We start from the raw sequence: 13,248 nt of genomic DNA, 5'->3' as shown, positions 1-13,248 counted from the left end.
GGCTGTTGAGAATGAGGCTGGTGCAGAACAGAACTTACCTGTCTCCTTAGTGCTGTAGGCTGGGATCACAAGCTGGACTTACCTGAAACAGGCTGTACCATTATATGAAAGGGTAATGAGCATCAAACTGGCATTAGGGCAGAAAAACCACCAAGTACAATATCTATTCTGTTACTTCATTCTAGGAACAGACTGCAAAAGGGTAAAACTATTCCACATAATTCCAATTTGACAAATTAATTCTGTTAATTCTATATATACTAATAATATTCTGGTTTTACTGGATATGTGGATATTAAGAAATGTTACAAACACAGAACTGGGGGTTCTGAACAGCACACTGCAGGGAAATAACACAGGTTATCGTGGGATGTTTATATTAATTCTTCCCTGTTTTCCATCAATAGAGACAGGATACAGAGTAGATCCATCCTCCATACTGGTACACACATTCCTAAATGACTAAATTTAGACAGCATAATTCAATTCAAATTCAAAACAGACTAATTGTCTTGTTACACCTGCATCCACCTGGACCTTTCTTGTCCTAAAAATCACCAGCTTGTGCTATTTGAGAGACACTGATTGCAAACTTCCACCCAGGACCACATAACCTGGGAGTGGAGAGGGTATGCAGAAAATCCACCTGCAGAATTACTTTTGTCAAAAGGAAAGCAAAGCACATCATCCACACTCTGCTCCAGAATGGTAACAGGCACTGCTGCCTCATCTCAGCCTCCTGCAACAACCATCCAGGAAAAAAGAGCTTTAGCTGTGCCATGATTTCAGAGGGTAAGGACAAGGACTTTCGTGGGTAGGTTTTCCACTGGGAGAACAGGCACAATTTATGGAGACATTCTGGAAAAGTAACTACACATACCAGCTGTTAGGAACAGTTTCACACACATTTAAGCCTATTTTCAGGGTTTCTAGAATATTTTCCTTAATACTAGACTTTTTTTTAAACAAAGGTGTTTATTTTTTAAATCATTTTTTTATTTATCTAAAAATGCACAATTGCAAAAAAATTACCTTTTGAAATACATTTTCGTAGAAGCACTAAGAAATTCTATGTAGCAAGAAAGTGACCAGACTTCTCAAGAGACTCGGATTCAATCTGAGCTTCCCTGGAAGCCAAAGATCCTTTTCTGTGTTACACCAAGAGAGGCGCAGCACATCCGTCCCTCTGAACGTGGGGCCGCCACCCTGGCTTAAAGGAAAGCTGCAATGTCAGAGTGACAGTCTTCAGTCTTAAATGTAAGAACTCCTGAAGAAGCCGGGTATAAATTAACCACGTTAGCATGGGAACAGAGGAAGCAATTTGGTGCATCCACTACATTCTCATGCTGATTTGAATTTCCTGCCTCTCTCCTGAGAGCAGCAGGCTCAACTTTCTGCTGAGAGGACTCAATGAAATGGCACCCTGCATTAACGATACCAACCTTATTCACAGCAATTAACAGCTTTTCCTTGCTATCCTATATAGTTTAAAATTGTATGGGATGGAGTTGAAGACAGCACTGCAGTTTTCCTTTAAGTAAAGCACATTAGGTTAAAAAAGAAATCCACTAAAAGCATATATATGTAGGTAACCCTCTAACCCTAATCCTATTTCCAAAACATTAAGGATTGTATGCTTCTCTTCAGAATAAAAACCCAACAGGCACAGGCTGCATGTGAACTGTCACACACAAATGTACACTTTGGCATTAGCCATCGTCACACATGGAAGCAGTGCTGCCACAGGACAGGCGTGTGCCTTCCCCTGCTGGAGCCCTCAAGAACGTTAAGTGCAGCCTGTTCCTCTGAACAGGCACATGAAATGGAAACACTTGAACGTGAATCCATGTTTGTTCCTAAAGCAGTGACTATTTTCCCTCGACAGTAATGAAACAAATCATTGATTCAATGAATGAATTTAGCTGGTTGACAATTTCCATGTAGTTAAAGAAGACTCCTTCAAATCAGGTGGAGATCTTACAAAACTTCACATTTTATAAATGAGCTTTCACAGTTGAACGGACGGGGCTCATCCTTGTGGAGAATTAGACACACAAAGCAACTGACTTCTTTCTGGTTAAAAAATGGTCAAAGTGTTTAAACACTGCTTTGCTTCAGTTCTGCCTACGGTACCTGACGTAGGACTGAACACGGAGAAGTATCTTCACCAAAATCGAGTTGGCTCCAATACAACACTGGATTCTAACAGGGACCTGTAGTCTAAAAAGACTCATGCCAAATGGGAAAAGAAGTGTAAAGAGCAATCCCTTACAGGAGCAAGGCTTGCTTTGGGTTGGTTTGTTGGCATATTCCTTGTCTCTGTCCCTAGGTACATCCTTATCTCGCTGGCTGTAGCCATGTTAACAGATCAATGCATCAGCAAAACACTCGCTCTACATTTTCCATTAAAAAAAAAACTTGAAACAAATGAGTTTCCCACCCCCCAAACCCTTCCCAGTTCCTATGTCTGAAGAAGAGGGAATTAATAAAAACACATAAATGGCTGCTTTAAAATATACGAAGTAAAAACTGAATTTGCTATTGAACATTTGCAGAAGAGGCAAAGTAGCAGTTATACAAATTACACAAAATCTACTGTAATTCTTACATTAGTATAAAGTGATTTCACTGAAGGAATTATTTCAATAGTTCACATTACAGTTAAGATAGAGGGGGTGCAGCAAACCTGCACCCTTGTTATTATCTATCCTAGATTACACACGACAGTTTTAAGAAAGGACCCTTAAATGATCTACATCTGTAACATGTTATTGGCCTGGAAAAGAAAACAACAAAAAAAATCACTTGCAATACCTCACAGAATCTTCACGTTAAAGCATGACCACGGCGTAAGAGTCCTTGTCAAATAACCTGCAGAAATAATGGAGCCTCTTGCTACGAGTGCTCAACCCTCCCTCGGGGCTGACAAGGCACCACTTGGTTTCAGCTGAGAAAAGAAGAATTCAAGTAAGACTGAGCTGTGCTGGCTTCTCGAGAGCGGCTGCAGACGCTTCATGTGCTGGAGGTCCACACATGCATTTGTTTCGCTATTTGGTGCACGTAACCAATGTCAGGTCTTTGATCAGGATCGGGGTATATGCACATGCTGACCAGCTCCCGCAGCTGAAAGACAAGAAAACAGGCACGCAAACGTGAATGGATATGGGAATGTTTGTCCAACCACTGGAGGCCAGGCCAGGCGCCAAGAACCCTAACGCAGACATTCCTGGGCACGTGTCCATCCGTCTGCCCATCCTGTGTCACCCTACAAAAGGGCCAGAAGAAGCTTTTCCACCAGTTTTTGTGTGCTGGAGATCTAAATCTTCCCCACAACAACCCAGTGCATCCGGTGTCATTTACTGCTCAGTGGTTTGCTGGGGCTCTGCAGAGGATGCGTCAACCAGCTGTGACACCAGGAGGTTCGACACTTTTTATAAAGATACAGACCTCTTTTTCTTGGGGGGTTTTGATTTATCTCTGAGAACCAGCGCAGGGATGACCCCTGTCATCAGCCTGTGGTCCAAGCGAGTAGGAAGCACAAGACAGGAGTGGGGGGGTCCCGGATGGGGGCAGAGGGAGGTATAAGCAGGACATGGATTGAAGGGAAGCCAAGATCACTTCCAGAAATCCGACTGATGGACTTGCCCATGAAAGTGGACTCTGAGGAAAGGGGGACGCCTGAACAGAGCTCTCCTGTACAACTGCACGTCCCTTCTCGCAGCAATCCCCTGTCACAAGCCAGTTAAGCTCTTCATTGTACAAGTCTGACCAGCACTTGTGTATCTTAAGATACTGGAGCTTGGCTGCCAGATACCAACGCTTCCTAAAAACCTTTGTGAAGAAGAGACTGGTCATTGATTATGTTTAATAAATAAAATGCAGAAGGGCTGAAGCCTCCCCACCTCCCAGCCCTCTTTATTGTGCACATGAAAGATTGTAGCTTTTAATTATACAGACACTGAAAGCTGCTCGTACCCCCGAGGCACCAGGAGAAACAGCCTTGAGCCTCTGATCTTCTCACATCCTCCCAGTAGCCACAGTGCCAATTATTTTAATGGTAATTAAAAGCATGCCCATACAGCTATTGAGCACACGGCTTCAGCTGCAGCACTGAGCATACTCAAGTGAGGTTTTCAGCTCTGGATGGAGCTGGGCCCTTGCGCTTCAGCCATCGCTGGGACTGTGAGTGTCTCATGGGGGATTCCTAAGAGGTGGCACAGGCAGCAGGGACACAGTGTAATGCAGTTCCTGCACACCACCTTCCCCATCATTCTGTGTGCACAGAGAGCAACACAACCCCCCTTAGCAAGGCCACCTCCAGAGCAAACCCAACCCCACAGCCTGGCCCATTCTCTCTTACCTGCTGTAGTGCTGTTTTCTGGTCCACCTGAGAGCAGGAGGTGCTGCCTTTGTAACCCTGAAGGTTTAACACACCTCAGCCCTGCTCAGACAGCATCACCACAAAACACCCACAGACAAACTAAAATGCTTCTAGAGCTCTAACCAGAGCCCATGCCATCAGCGCAGTTTGTCCAACCAGCAGCTGTGCCGCTATGTAAATACAGCACTTAAACACAGGTGGGAAGCTCTGTCCCCGGTCAGTGCCCAGGAGAGCACAGACATCTCACCATCACCTGCAGGGAACTGGCAGACCAAGCCAGGAGAAGCACAACCAGGATCTCCAGTTGCCAGAAAATTTGTTATTGATACAGAAAACTAACCCTGGCCGGAGTCCCAGCTCTTCCTCCTGCTACAAGCAGCACGGCAGTTGATCACAGGAGGGTTTGGACTGGTTAGCCACAAGAAGCTACACAGAAGAGGGACATCACAGAAAGGAAGCACCATTAAAGCAGGAATTCTGCTATAAATGCTCTGCCTTGCTCATCTAAAACAACGCTGCAACTAAACTATTCATGCGATTAACAGTCAGCCTACACCAAAGCTTTGCTTCAAGACCACACTTCCAAGGTGAAGAAAAGATGCTGATGGCTCCAGAGCACCCCATGAGCTTTGGTAGCATGGCACAGCCTAATCTTCACTCCTGCCTTTGGGCAGGAGGATATAAAGGCTTTACTGCTTCCCCACACCACGCAAACCTGCAGCAGTAAGAGTGGATGAAAAGACTCAGCCCTTTCAATCTAAAATGGAGACATTCACTCATGAAGGAAAACGCGTGCGTTCAGACCGAGATAACCACCCGCAGGAACAACAAATTCCTTATGGTGCAACTCGCTGCTGTTTCTGATCCTGCCTGCCTGGGTTATCGAGCTTGGCTGCAGGGAGACACCAGCACACCTTTTCCTTTGGCTATCCACTCCAAAAGCATCTGAAAACCCCATCTTTAAAAGCAAGTATGAAACCGAGTGTTGTTCATGGTGGAGCGGCATTCTAATATTCACAAAATCGAAGCTCTCTGTGGTTTCAGGAAGCAGCAGCAGCAGCTAATGCAGCGAGATGAGCTACAGCCAAAGGCACAGCCCTCCCCAGACTTTGTCAAGCATTCTGTTAATAGTGTATGAACACCATCTGGAGTCTAGTTCTCTGGGACCTGGCGCCTTTGAGCTTTAAACCATCCTTCTCACCCTGGATTGTATCACTACACTACACACACTCTTTAGCACTGCCAGAGGGAAGCAAACAGACAGTAATTGTAAAGACAGGAAACACATCTGTCAACTTACACTAATTCTTGCTGCCAGCAGGCATATCCTGAAATGCATGCTACAACAGCATGGCAAACATGAATGCATGAGCCAGGCCTCGCTGCTGCGGCAGCTTGGGGAAGAAAAGATTAGAAAATACACTTTTCCAGACCAGTTCTCAAATGATCTCTTTGCACGAGTTACTCAGCGAGTAAGAACTAAGTAAACTGCAAGATGTGTGGTGCAGAGTCCCTCTCAGGGTGGGGACCAGGCCACATACGGTACTTCCCCTGCATCCTGCCTCTTGCTCCTCAGAACTCTGAGGTAGGATAAAACAAAAGAGAAACCCCAAAGGATATAGTGAACATTTAAAATTACATTAGCCATTTCCTTTCAAACAGAAAGCAACTGTAATGGAATGAGGAGGTAAGGAAAAACAGCTGCTTTGCCTAAGTAAGGGAAAAAAACATTAAACCCATCTCAAAAGGGGCCTGAACAAAACCAATGTGTGTGTGTGCAGCTGAAGTGAAACGCAAGCACACACAGTGACAGGGTCTTATACACTCTGGTTCAGCTACTGCTCTGCATCCCTTGCTTGCACATGTGCAAAGATCATGCTTCAAAACCCCCTGTACAGCTGTTTACTGCACTAAACTGAACAGCTTTCTCCCCTCTTTTCCTTAAGAACCTGTCTCCCCTTGTTCATGCACCAAAGACTTCATGAACAAGAATTTAAGCATGTTTTAGGGTATGTTGTTTGAAGGGAAAGGAAGCCAAGGACAGGGCTTTCCCACGGTTCACTGCTGGTTTTTGCCAGCATCAGACTTTGTTTCACAATATTCCCCACATCAGGAATCTTTTCTGTCTTATTTGTCAGCATTCAGATATCATGATGATAGTTTCCTCCTCAGCCAGCCCTAAAGGCACCCACAGCACACTCTGGCCACCTCCTGTTCTGCCTTGGATGGAGGGGATTTCTCCTCCTGCATTCCTTTTGCCCTGAGCAGGCAGGAACTTTACTGCACCCCCAACCACATCCCTCTGCAAAAACACTCCCAATTTACCTTTTCAGAGTAATGTTCAGCTGGAAGAGGTGGGTAGTCACATTGCTCTATTTTTTGGCAAAGAGAAAACAGGTTCATTTTATCTCCATAGAAAGGACTCTGAAGAGCTGCCATCTGGAGAGAAGAAACAAAAAATGTTTCAGAAACAGAAAGGATTTCATAGCCCTCAGTACTGCTGATTTGCAAGAACAAATTTTGTTCTTTGACAGTGAGCAGATGATGATGTTGCTCTCCAAGACTGCCCACAGCCAAAGCTGCTTCTGTTTGCACAGAGGAAAGTACCTTTTTCATAAAGAAAAACCCCAAACACCAATCAACCAGCTAAACAAGAAATAGGATGCTTGGACCATAGGCCAATCAGTTAGAAACCAACTGGCTCAAAGGCGACTGTGAAAGCCTCTCATGAACACAATCATCTCCTCTGTCTTTGATAACGTCCTGCTTTCAATCTTCCTCAGTCATGACCGTGTTCAGTTCATTTGCTCTCTGCAGCTGGTAGATTTTTAATAGACTGCTACGAAGAATAAATGGGTTATTTTTGGACATTCAGCTACCTAGAATACAAAGAATCCTGTAAGCATGAGGAATGTACTTCAGCCTTTTAAAACAACCCAATCGACCTCAAAACAAACAACCCCTCCTGCCAGAAATCTGCTAGTTAGAAAAGAGTATCCCAGGCAGATTTGGGAACCAAACTACTGAAACTTTTCCCAATAAATCTCCTTTTTCCTCTCTCAATTCTGTTTTATGAATCCAGTATTTGCATCTCCAAAAATAATGACAGATGTCCAAGATAAACAGGCTGTTCACACAGCAAGGAGAGCACGATGGGAGGCTCTGGGTGGGAAAGAATTCCTTCCAGGGCACGCAGGGACTCCTTACAAAGAAATGTTTATATTATCCTTAAGTCTCAGGAAGGAAACTGCATCTTTGTGTGGAAAGCCATTTACACTGGAAGTTCTCAACCAGGAGGGTCATAACCACCACTGCACGCTGAGCCTCAGAAAAACAGCCATAGCAACGCAGGCCTTTTTGAACTTGGAGTGTGTGGCCTAAGCTGTGTGTACTGAAGGGACAGAGGATGAGCACAGCACCTTCCCTCTCATGTCCCCCCACCAGGACCCAAGCCTAGCAGACCCCCTGCAGGCACGGGCCATGCTGGGCCCATCTGCTTATTAGGCCAGGGTGTTACTCAAGCACTGCTCATCCCCCTCGTGCCTGTCAGAGGCAGCCCCACGCAGCACAGCAATACCTCCTTCTAATGAAGGACCACCACAGAATGGGGGAAATTATCTGCTCTGTTTAGATCTTTTTAAACCATTTTGCTACAAGGCACACCAAATTGGCAGGCTTTTCATACTGAGGCCAGCTCAAGTTGATACTTCTCACTATGGCTTTAATAAGGGGTTATTTGATGATTATTAGTCTTTTGCTCATTACCATGCACTGTGAAAGCCATCTGAGGAATGCTGTCTTGTTGCTGACACACACAGCAAGCTCCCAGCAGAGTTAAAAAAGCCCCAGTCAATATCAGGTCCTCCAATCTATTATCCTGCAGTCAGGAATCAAGACTGATGGATTATCCTTGGTTTAAATCATAAACCTATCTTAAGTAACTTAAAGTTCTTATGTTTCTTCCTTGCTTATCTGCAAGTTGGTTCCTCCGTGACTTAGCTGTAGGGGGTCACCTTGCACAAAGCAGCCGAGGTAGGAGACCCTCTGCAATGAGTTCTGAGCAATTGTAAGTAATAGGAAATTTGTCCAGAAATACATCTTAAGTTATCTCCTTGTGTACCAAATACCTTTCAGGAAGCTCTTCCAGAGGTATTTATCAGATATCCAAAGAGGCTTATAAACAGCAACACAGAATATACAAAAGGTACCCAAATTACACTGAAGGACAGAATGAACCGAGTACACTGCTCCTCAAAACAGCTCCGAAAATTCCAGGCTTGCTCTGTTTTCTGTCTGTAAGGCTTCATATAATGTAGCTTGAGATATCTGCTGTGCTAGTGACATTTACTGTGCTTTGCTGCGGGGCGAGCAAGAAGAGGAATTACACCTTTAACAGCTGCACAAAGCAGCAGGCTGGGGAATGGGCACACTTTGACCTCTCTGAGTTTCACCACTATTATCAATACTAATGCTAAGCTATTCCTCATAAACCCTACAGACCCTGAGGTTGAAGAGTTGCTCAAAAGGCCAGTGAATGGAGCCCCAACAACCCTGTGCTTGAGGCCTTGTGGAGGTTTATGAAGGTAAAAGGTGAAGTAGTATCTTAACAGTAACAGGCAAATCAGTGGGGAAAAAAATTACATACTCCAATTAGAGACTCTAATCTCCAATTAAAGATCGATAGCAAACTGCTCTCGATCAGTTAAAACAAAACTGGAGAGACCAGCACGCCAGACTGGTCTAAGAACAACACTAATGGGTGCATTAGGGAAGGCACAGAAGGCAATCGAGGTTTCAACAAGGTCTCTGATATTTCAATACAAGCATCAATAATGCCAGTAAGGTTGAAAGGGAGTTTTCAATTCCCATTAACTTTTCTTTCCAAGTCTAGTTAAGCGGTCATGTGCAAAAGAGGAGGAAACACCGCAGGGTTTTGGGGTGGTAAACTCAGGGAATTGAAATGGAAACAGATAGCACATTCTGACTGAAACAGTGAGGTCTGCAGGGGTTGTGACCACACGCACTCAAATATCTCACTACCAACAGTCTGTGATGCCACGCTGGGGTTTGTTCCTGACGTTTTGATTAGAGCAATTACTGCAGGACACTCAGATCTCCATTTAAAATGACCACCATGCAGTATGACTGGTTAAAAATATATAAAGAGAAGAATCACTGTTAGTGTTTAAATTGACTGTCTTGCCAGAACTGCTAAAGTCATTGCTTGTAGCTATATTCTGGGAATTAACAACTTATTTTTATCCCCTCCCAAGTTATCTTGCTGACAGACATCTACAAGAAGTGAAGGATGAAGACAGTTACTACTATATTGATAAGATTGAACAAAAATCACTGTATGATTATCAACATCAAAGTTAAGTGGTGCTATGTGGCATCACGTCCCAAACCCCTCAATGTTCCCTAAGTGGATTCTAGTGGACACGCGCGTCTCTGAAGGCAATTTGTACATTAAATCTCTCTGCAGCTTATCTATGCAATCTATCTGGAGAAATATCAGAAGTGACTCATAACCAAACAAGCATCGCTTCCTTACTTTTAAAGCCAAATGGAAAAACATTCTCATTACAAGGAATTAGGGAAGATAAAACACAGCTCCTTCAGAGACACCAACTTGAGTTTTAGTTTTCCAAATTCTACAAAGTTTTAAAAGCCAAGTAGCTGTTTCTCTACTGAGCACAGAACTGGTAACTGTCCAGGCCCCCTTGGAAGCTGCAAGATCTTCCAGCTCCTGTTCACAAAGTTAAGGCTTACCTACGTAGGAAGTAAATTTAAGAACGCTTCACATGCCAGATCTTTCACATGATACTATAGTACTGCTACTCCTACCAGAGAATTATGTTTAGTGTGCAATTAAGGCAGCTTCTTGAAGTATAAGGAGTACCAAGACTACTGTGCCATAAGGGGACCATATTGCCTGCAACAAAAACACATCTTAGCACAACGCTAAATATTTCTCTCTGCATAAATCTGGAATCCCATCTCCAGCAGAGCTCAGCCTCCAAAGTGACTCAGAGCAGCCTGACGGAGAAGCCGTTTCACTACAGCAGCAAATGAGTAGCTGTGTCCAATCTGGGTGACTTTGGATGTTACTGACAGACTTGGGAAGCCCAACACACCATGGCAGGGCCAAAGTCCTCGACTCAGCAAAGCCTTAAACCGAGAATTCCTCTTCTATATGAAGCATACCTGGAATTGCTCAGCATAATGAATTACTGGGAGCTTGGGCTGCCTTCCCCCTGCTCCCACAGAAGAATCTCCAAATTCCTTTTGAAATACCACCAGCAGACCAGGTACATACAGCTATACTGCATCATTCCAGTTTTCAGCATCTCTTTAAAAGCATTACAAGCAAAACCCTCCCTTATAAAAATTAACTTGTTCATGGCATGTTGCTTCAATTCTTTCACTAGAGGTAAGGAGAACTAGAGGATAAGCACAAAGCCACTTAAATGAAGTTCATAATTTCCGAAATATTTTTGATCAATTACTTAGTAGGGTATTCTCTCTCTCCCAACCCATGGAATTTTAACAATGTAAAAGTGAAACAACCATGTCGAGCTCCCATGTCTCCATCAAAGTGGATCTTCCCTCCAGCAGATCTGGTGCCTATTTGCTCTGGTATTAGTAAAGGCAATGCTGGAACTTCACAGTGCTCAGGGTGACTTATGGGGCATGTATGCCAGGCACCCAAAAAATCCTTTTACTTACTGAAGCTCTATGCCAGGTCAAGTGCACAGGGCAGTCAGCAGCTGTGAGCAGACTGTCTGAAGCTTGGGGGAGATACAGTCCTTGGATGGACAGACACTAGTAGGAGTATAAAACCCTTCTATTTATTCTCTAATTCCATGTGGTTACAAGACATTGTGGTGAAAAGCAAAATGTCGCCAGTTCACATAATTTATTATCCAAAAAGGATGTGAGCAATATTCTTGTTACTAAATATCTCTGGGACTTTTAATTCTCTGGGATGGGATAAAAGCTTTCTAAATGTTGACATGCACTTTCACTTGAATTCAAAGATACGTACATCTTAAAAAAGGATTAAGATTAGATAAGGAATATAAGACTGTTCAATACCTTTGATCCCTGCTAAAAATGAAACCACAAAACTCAAAGTACTGTTACAAAATCAGAGCACTTCTCTTCAAACTGTATGTAACAGCTTTTAAGGAAAAGTTGCACACTAAGTGTGTAGTTGATATAAGACATTCCTGGCCTTGTATCTGTGCAAGACAATGTGCAATCAGAAAAAAATTCAGCTATAGTCTAATAGAGCTAGAAAAACTGATTTCACGTTACATAAAACCTCTCTTTTTCATTATTGAAAAGTCCCAAAATTAAAATATTCCAATTGGTCACAATTCAACTGAAAAAAACAATAGCTTACCTTCAAATGCATTTACTGTTTTTGAAACAAATGCAGCATTCAGGACAAACTATGAATATGCTGCCCTAATAGCAGCTCTGCTCACACAGGAAGAAAGAATGCAGCAAGCTGGCCTGTTTATGTGTGTACCTTCAACATCTACGATGACCTACTGAATTCCCTTTGTGTAAGTACAGTGCTGGGTGGCACAATCCCTTTGTTATTCATACTCAAAAAGCACATGATGAGCAGTGAGTTAACTTCTCAAGAAGGTTTTTCAGCAATGCAACTAAAGGAAAGTCTGACCTACTTGATTCCTGCACTGAATTGTGTGGTTAAGACAAACCTGGGGAAAAAGAACAGTTAGAAGATACTTGCCTCATACAATAAACAGCCCAAAGACCAGATATCGGATTTAAAGTTATAGCCGTTTTCATGTATTCTTTCTGGGGACATATAGTATGGAGTTCCCACTGTAAAAACAAAAACACAAAAGGAGTTACATCTCCAGAAAGCGACTGTGCAACCTGGATTAAACAGAAGCTTGACATCATTTAAGGATTAGGTTTAGCATGAAGAGCTAATTAGATGAGACTGGCACAAAAACGTGGAAACAAGTCGTGGTTTTGAAGGTGTGGAACCAAATATATCATCACACACGGAGCGAGAGGGCTGGGGAGCGCTACTGAAAATATCTTGTGTCTGTCTGAAATCTGAGGAATATTTTCTTCCCCTGCCAGTCTTCCAAGTACCTTCAGAGCATCTGAGGCGGACAGAGCACTCGTAAAGGATCATCCTCTGCTGGTTCACTGAACAGCACTGAAATTGCAAGTTAGATGTCATGAAATGTGCTCTGCTCAAACAAGGCTCCTGTGACAGCGTATCAATTGAACGTTCACCTGACACACACTTCGCTCGCAGCATGACAGGGCAGCTCCTGATATGCCGGGGTACCCTTTACAGCAGTTCAGGAGACCATTTACTGCTGCAGAGAAATGGAAGGAACAAGCCCAGCACCAGACAGGTATTCAGAAACTTTCTGAAAGAACCAAGGTAATCATTCTAAACTTTAAAACACTTCTGCAGCCTGCAGTCACGTCAGAAGCTGCAACATTTCCATGTACTTCCAGAAGTCTGTATTTTATCAAAAGAAATTTACCCCAGCATTTTGGACAGAAGTCACAGGAAATTATTAATAAATTCCTTACCTCAAAAAGGTTCTTTTTAAAATCCTAAATAAGTTTCAGTTCTGGTACTGAAAATACAAGACATCCTGGCAGTCTCAGCTACATCAAATAATCCTCAGATACATCATTTATTAAAACATCCAAGGACTTTATACACTCTCTCTTCTCCTGCTTCCCCATCCCCTGTCAATTTTGGTTTTTTTTCTTTGCTCTTGGCATCCCAGTGTATCCTTCTCCTAATTAAAGACCTTTCCTCACAAGATGGCAAATGTTTAATTTGCTTGTAACATTCA

At 43.3% G+C, this 13,248-nt stretch overlaps 1 protein-coding gene across 2 annotated transcripts in view; it reads right to left on the bottom strand.

Annotated features, from left to right (window-relative positions):
• Nucleotides 1-974: 974 nt before the first annotated feature.
• NEK6 (NIMA related kinase 6) overlaps nt 975-13,248 on the bottom strand; it is a 62,533-nt gene continuing 50,259 nt past the window's right edge. For both annotated transcript variants that reach the window (XM_061476752.1, XM_061476751.1), the window contains exons 8-10: nt 12,147-12,241; nt 6,707-6,820; nt 975-3,123 (exon numbers count right to left, since the gene is read on the bottom strand). In XM_061476752.1, the coding sequence (XP_061332736.1) occupies nt 3,013-3,123; nt 6,707-6,820; nt 12,147-12,241 (320 nt within the window). In that variant the 3' untranslated portion in view covers nt 975-3,012. The remainder of the gene's footprint in view (nt 3,124-6,706; nt 6,821-12,146; nt 12,242-13,248) is intronic.

The sequence above is a fragment of the Pezoporus flaviventris genome, unplaced genomic scaffold, assembly GCF_033815535.1.
Source record: "Pezoporus flaviventris isolate CSIRO_AGI_PZ_B2104156 unplaced genomic scaffold, CSIRO_AGI_Pfla_v1 ptg000097l, whole genome shotgun sequence".
NCBI lineage: Eukaryota > Metazoa > Chordata > Aves > Psittaciformes > Psittacidae > Pezoporus > Pezoporus flaviventris.
This window is presented reverse-complemented; position numbering and strand designations above follow the sequence as displayed.